This window comes from Arvicanthis niloticus, chromosome 2, assembly GCF_011762505.2.
Source record: "Arvicanthis niloticus isolate mArvNil1 chromosome 2, mArvNil1.pat.X, whole genome shotgun sequence".
Classification (NCBI taxonomy): domain Eukaryota; kingdom Metazoa; phylum Chordata; class Mammalia; order Rodentia; family Muridae; genus Arvicanthis; species Arvicanthis niloticus.
This window is the reverse complement of record NC_047659.1, coordinates 60716376-60723222: the sequence shown is the minus strand read 5'-3', so window position 1 is coordinate 60723222 and position 6847 is coordinate 60716376. Positions and strand designations below refer to the sequence as shown.

General features: G+C 31.3%; 1 protein-coding gene across 1 annotated transcript; it reads right to left on the bottom strand.

Annotated features, from left to right (window-relative positions):
* Nucleotides 1-567: 567 nt before the first annotated feature.
* LOC117704128 (olfactory receptor 5M3-like) lies at nucleotides 568-6410 on the bottom strand. Its single transcript, XM_076929009.1, has 2 exons — nucleotides 6299-6410; nucleotides 568-3998 (listed from the first exon to the last, which is right to left on the bottom strand). Exon 2 carries the CDS (start codon nucleotides 3955-3957, stop codon nucleotides 3025-3027), a length of 933 nt encoding a protein of 310 aa, XP_076785124.1. The 5' UTR covers nucleotides 3958-3998; nucleotides 6299-6410; the 3' UTR covers nucleotides 568-3024.
* Between the last annotated feature and the right edge of the window lie 437 nt (nucleotides 6411-6847).

Genomic DNA, 6847 nt, shown 5'->3' with positions numbered 1-6847 from the left:
CTCTGTGATAACAGAGGATCTCTTGATTATGGAATTCCTTAAATTGCCCTTCTCTGTGTCTACATGTGAGATATATATATATAACAAATGGTCACACACACAATTTTAGAAGCATTTTGATCTTTGCTATACCATTGTATTCCACATATTTTTCCATCAAATGTTATTTCAACAGTGAACATTTCTAAAAAGAAATTTTTAGTGACACTGTACCAGGTTTATAATATTTGTATAAATTCAAAAAATTATTTACATGAGTAGTGCTGTAAAACTCTTCTATCTGCATGTTTGTTTTATAAATGACAAAATAGAAGCAGTTAACAGTTTAGCAGATCTCCCTGGGTCAGATGTCTATTAACTGGCAGACCCATACTACTAAGCAATCGATTTAGTAACACTTTTGTACATTTAATATACTTCATTCAATCTTATTTGATAACTTACCCTATTAGCATATTAATTCTAACTGATATTTATTATTGATTATTCTCCAACACAGATTCAAACCATTCATTTTCTACATAAACTTCTATTAATTAATTTAGGCTTTTGTAACCTCTGAGTGGTCTAGGCTTCAGAGAAAAAAGGCCCTTGCTTCTATAATCTACCCGGAATTCTGATGATCTCTTTGAAATATGATCAGATCACAAGTGGCTTCTGGATCAATATTACTTTATTACAGATATGAGTATCATCTATAAAATTAGTAAAGTCTATAATTTACAGAAAAGAAAATTTGCTTACATTAACATTGAACTTTTCTCTTAGAGATAAACAACAAATTGTACATTATTAAATTATATAGTATAATTTTGTTTAAAATATACCCAAATCTATTCTTGTATATTTTAAAACAAAATTAGCAGCCCAACAAATACCTTTGATTACAAATAAGTCAATAAAGATGTACTAATTTTCTTTTCAAGGTTTCACCTACAATTCTTACATCCAAATGTATCATCAATCTCTACTTTAACTATCTCAAAACATACTGACTTACATTGACAGGAAAAGAGAAAAGAAAATGATAATTTCTCAATATTTATATTGCAGTCTTACTCATTAAGAACACTGAGATAATCTCCCAAAGGTACTAAAATAATTGTGAAAGAAATGATGACTGAAATACTAGCAGTGTCTCGTAGGTAGAAGTGGAGTAGACTTGTTAGAATAACTGTTCGGAAAACTGAGAGATCAATATTCTTGACATCACCCTATTTGTCTCCTACTGGCACATGCTTCTGCTCATTTTCCTTCACAAAATGGCTATTATGGGTCCAAAAAATAATGGCTGTCCATCCTTCTATGTAACTAATCTGAAAAGCATCCTATGGGAGGATTAATGATTTCAACAATACATGCTAGATGCATTTTTGTGTCTGTTTCAGATGTCAAAGCCAGGTTCAAAGTATGAAGTCACTTGGAAGAATTTGGGCAAATGAATAGAACTACAAGTATCCAGTAACTTAGGGAAGAAACTACTAGGTGAACCACATCTGTAATCAAAACTACAGTTTTAATAATTTATATGAAATTGCACAAATACCCTTTTATCTAATTTTGATATGTGAAGAACATAAATTTTTTCATAGTGTATTTGTGATGATCTCAGGTAGCATATCTGACTATCCATCTCTTTCAACGCCAATTATATATGAGGAATGAAAAACATAATTATTTCTACAATCCCACTTTCACAGATTTCAATATATAAGTTCCTTTATGGAATTGTATCTAGTATATCCTGAAATTGAAGAAAAATATGAATATATAAAATAACTATGAGGATATATCTTTAAGCCCAGTTTAAGCAGAAAACAGGTTGAAAAAATTAATGCTTTTCAACTCTAAGCTCAGTATAGTCTCCTAAACTAAGGACAGAAAAGTATTCAGCCATTTTTTTCCTCTGCATCCTTCAACATCCAAAACTGAAATATCTTAAACCTCCTCATGCCTACTATGAAATAAAATCCATTGTATGAACATATTTGCACCAAGAAATTATAAAGTAATATGTAATAACTCAAAAAAGAGTAAAAAGAAGAAAATAAGCAATATAACTTATCCTTGTTTAGCTGTATATTTTTATACCACAAAGCTTTTTTTAAAGAACATGAATTTTAAAAAAGTAAGTTGTTAAATTATCTGCACATCCTTGTATTATATTAGTGAACAATATGAAATATATATCCTTCTGTGTTAAATTTGTTTGACAGATTCCAATAAAAATTTTAAAACACAGATAATTTTGAACATTTTTTTCAAATTCAAATGCAAAAATTAAGTAAACTACAGTAGTACCAAAGAGTGACAAAATATTCTAGAGAAATGTCAGCTTAATTTACTAAGTTAATTCAAGAGGATATACATTATAGAAGGACATATTTACTCTCAAATACTACACGTCTTTCGATCAATCTGAATATAGATAGAACAAACAGAGAAATGTAATATGTGATCTCATGAACATTAAAATTGGAAGTATAGGAAAATAATGAGAAAACTACTGTGTTTTAAAATAGCTGAGAAAGCACTAGACAAGGCATGGTTTTAATTTTAAAATAATACTAATTAAATGAACTTCACCCTTTTAAATGAGCTGTGAAAGAAAACAAGCTTATGAGCATAATAAAAAAATTATTCCTTTTCTCATATAGGAACATAACTTAAATACTCTGTCTCATGTCTGCCAAAATCAATGTCCAAATGAATAAAACCTCATAGATTTACCTAATACAAATTTAAATAAGAAATAATATATCCTATATTATTATTTAAGCATATTAATATTTAACCTAGTGGCCTACGAGTTCCATGTAGAGTCATTACATTTATTTTATCCATTGGAATCAATTTTCAATGCATTCATCAACAATTCACAATTCGTTTTGTTTTTCTCTAACTTGTATGCCTTATTCTATTCTTTCTACCCATGAAGAATCTTAACATCCCTATTCTTATGCTTGAGATAGTATCTTTTTTTTCCTGACAAACAATAGAAAACAAAACAGGCAATGTTTTATTTTATTTTGTTAAGAACTTCTTGGTAATCACTTTGTCCATGGCTTCCTTGACATCCTTGTTCCTCAGACTGTAGATCATGGGATTTAGCATGGGGATCACTGTGGTATAGAACACTGCCACCATCTTTCCTTGCTCCACCGACTCCTCAGTAGGTCGTCTGAGATACATGAAGATGAGAGTGCCATAAAATATGCCAACAGCTGTGAGGTGAGACCCACAGGTGGAAAATGCCTTGCGCCTGCCTTCTGCTGAGCGCATTCTGAGAATGGCAATGAGTATGAACAGGTAAGAGATGATGACAACAATCAAGGAATATGTGAAGTTAATCCCTGCAAGAAATAGCATTGTATATTCTTTTACAAAAGTCCCTGCACAGGCCATCTTGATGAGGGGTGGGTCTGCACAGTAGAAGTGGTTGATCTCAGTTTTCCCACAGAAGTATAAGCCATATGTCCATAAGGTTGCAGCCAGACTCGTCAAAAACCCATATATGTATGGGAAAGAAATAAGTCGAATGCAAACCACCCTGGACATTTTGCTGCCATAGAGCAGAGGCTTTCCAATGGCCATGTACCTGTCAAAGGCCATGACAGCAAGAATGAAGATTTCTACATGAACAAGAGCAATGAAGAAGAAGCACTGTACCAAGCAGCCAGCATAAGAAATTGTTTTTGTCTTTGACAGTAAGTTTTCCAGCATTTTAGGAGTAACATTGGAAGAAAACCCCACATCAGTAAATGACAAATGGCTCAGGAAAAAGTACATTGGGCTGCTTAGCTGTGGACTGATCTTAATTAATATCATCATGCCAATGTTGCCCACCATGGTAACTATATAGACCATGAGAAAGATGACAAAGAAGAGAACTTGCAATTCCTTTCTGCTGGTTAAGCCCAAAAGAACAAATTCAGTCACATCTGTGAAATTGAGCATCTTCTCACTTCTGCTAATTTGAATTATAAAGGTCTACAAAACTAAAATAAAATAAATAACTTAGACATACCAATGTACAGAAATACTTCCTAAACAGGATATTCTCTATATTAAAGGCTAATATTTTTAAGATGATTAACAGTGTTTTACATATCTAGATATTTTGCAAATATATTCTAAAATGTAGTGATACTACCAACTAATACATAATAATCATAGTGAGAATAAGCATTTTCCATAAAACAATTCAAATGTCACATTGTATTTCTTCTCTAAGGGAACATAAATACATTTCTTGTAGCCCAGGCAAGCCTCATACTTAGTTTGTATCTGATGGTGAACTTGAACTTTGGACCATCTTTCCTCCACTAACCATGTATTTTAGTCATAGGCATGTTTATCCGGTACTGAGCTACAATTTATATTTCTAAAGAAATGGTGGAAACATAGATATTGTTCCTTATATTTTGGAAGACAAAACTCTGTAGGTCTTTTCTGAGTAGTAGGAGGAGAATTTAAATTGTCTTAGCTTCCTAGAGAGGTACTATCAACCTAACAAAGTTACAGGACAGAGAAGTGGACAGGAAAGAATGCCATTGCATGTCTTCATGTTTAACCGACAAACTTGTATAATGCATAGACACATACATGCACATATACAACCTTACACAGCCAGTATATTAATGAAGGTAGTCCAGTAAACAATAGATATTCACACTCTACAAAATGTAGTATCAGTTTTATTTATTGAGAACTTGAAGCAGCTCTTAAACAGGGTGCTAAGTGGAATAATGAACTCATACTACTTTCTGATGAATAAATACTATGTGCAAAACAAGTATTATTTCCACAGATCTATTGGAACTTGTAGCATTATGCTTTCTCAAATATCATTTTGTTTGGTTATATCTATATGTTCTCACTAGTCACTAGTTAACCTGAAAAGAAAAAGTTCAAAGCAAGAAAGAGAGAAAATTTCATATTTAAGGGAAAATATACAGACCCTCATCTTCAATAATACCAATTGCTTTTCACTAACTCAGTTTAGGAAGAAATTTTACTCAATGATACTGGGAAATGCTACAAACTCAGAATAACTCAGTACAACTCTAGATTGTTGGACTAATTATCAATTAAGACCTAAACTAGTGATAATTAGTCAAATGGTGTAATTAAAAATTAACTAAAAAGTAACAATATTCATAAAGCCATCTAAAATCTAAATAAGCTACTTTACATGATATGACACAGAGTATCTGTCTACAAGGTAGAGTTCTGTGTTCACTCCTAGGAAAATATAAACTGGAAAGGTGATAAATCTTGCAATCCCAGTACTCAAATGGTATATAACACAATGATCTCTGGGTTTCAGTGTCATCTGTAAGCTGCATAGGGAGTTCAAATTCATCCTGGGCTATATGAAACCTTGTTGTAAAATACAAAAAAAAAAAAAGATTGAAATAAATGACTAAAATAAATAATTGTCTTAGAATATAGGTTTTATTTATCATAAAATCTATTAGAATATCATAAAAAATTTCTTTAAATTTGAGGAACAATTCTGAACATTGTTTATAAATCTGCAGATTATCTCTCGTCTTATTTAGTACAGTATAAGTGCTTCATGTGTGAGTTTCTATTTTTAAATATTGGTAATGGAACTCATGCTTGAAAAGTACGATTATGGGGTGTCAAGGATGACCTGACCCAACATGAACAAAAATAAAAATATATGTGGTGTTTCTACTTGACAAATTTTAATTCAGGAAAACCAGAATGATTGTTCATCAGGAGATAGAGAAAAACAGCAAATACAAGAATCTTCTACAGGTTCTATGATCAAAAAAGTATGACATCTGTGAAAAAGTAGAAAACACTTGAAGATTATTTATTGAATTACTCAATTTATTCAATTTAATTGAATTACTCAATGCATATTCTACTTGAAGGGTCTGTCTGCTGACAGATCTTCACTGAGTTCACGTTACATATCATATTTTCTAGTTTGGGCATGTTTTGTGCTAGGTCTGCTTTGATTTAATTTCTCTGTTCTTCAATATATTTCTAAATTAATAATTTACAATATGTCAATCAATATGACTTAATAATATAAAATTTAAGGTATGTTTGCACAAACATTTCTTATGATAAGTAAAATAAACATAATTACTAAATGCAACACCACAATAAAAAGTAATTATAAAAATCCATGAGTCCTGGGAATCTATGCATCATTGTTTCTAGCCATTTTATACATAGTATGTCTAAAGTATGCCTATAATGAATAAAGATAAAGGAAATTAAGATGTAAACTTATTTGATCTACCTATTTGTTACCAACCTGAGTGTGAATAGAAATATTTCAGTAGAATTTCATATATAAAAACTGAGCACTATGTATGCAGGTATTAAGCAACATGGCAAATAACTTAATCCTACAGGATTTATAGAATCCTCCCTTATACATTTTCCTTGCATAAATGGATCAACTTAAAATATCTCCCTAGGATTGACCCAGGGGAAAGAGATCTCTTGAGGGAAAGTAAACTCATTACTTTTTAAATAGCAGTTTGACATACATTTATTTTCCCCAAAGTTCCAATTATTTTGAATGTTTTCCTAAATTCTCTTTTGGTATTTTAACCAGTTATGTGGCTGAAGAATTTACAAATAATAAAATATTATTTATCTCATATTTCTAGCGGCTCTAAGCACCGAAACAAGAAGTTGCATCTGAACAGTCTTGAGATGTGGAGACCCTACACATTGACCCTAATGCCACATTAGTCATGAATACAGAAGAGAGAAATATAAGAAATGAAGCCAAAGTCACTTTTATAAGATAGCTACTCTCTAGATAGTTCACTGACAAACAAATTTGTGAATGGAT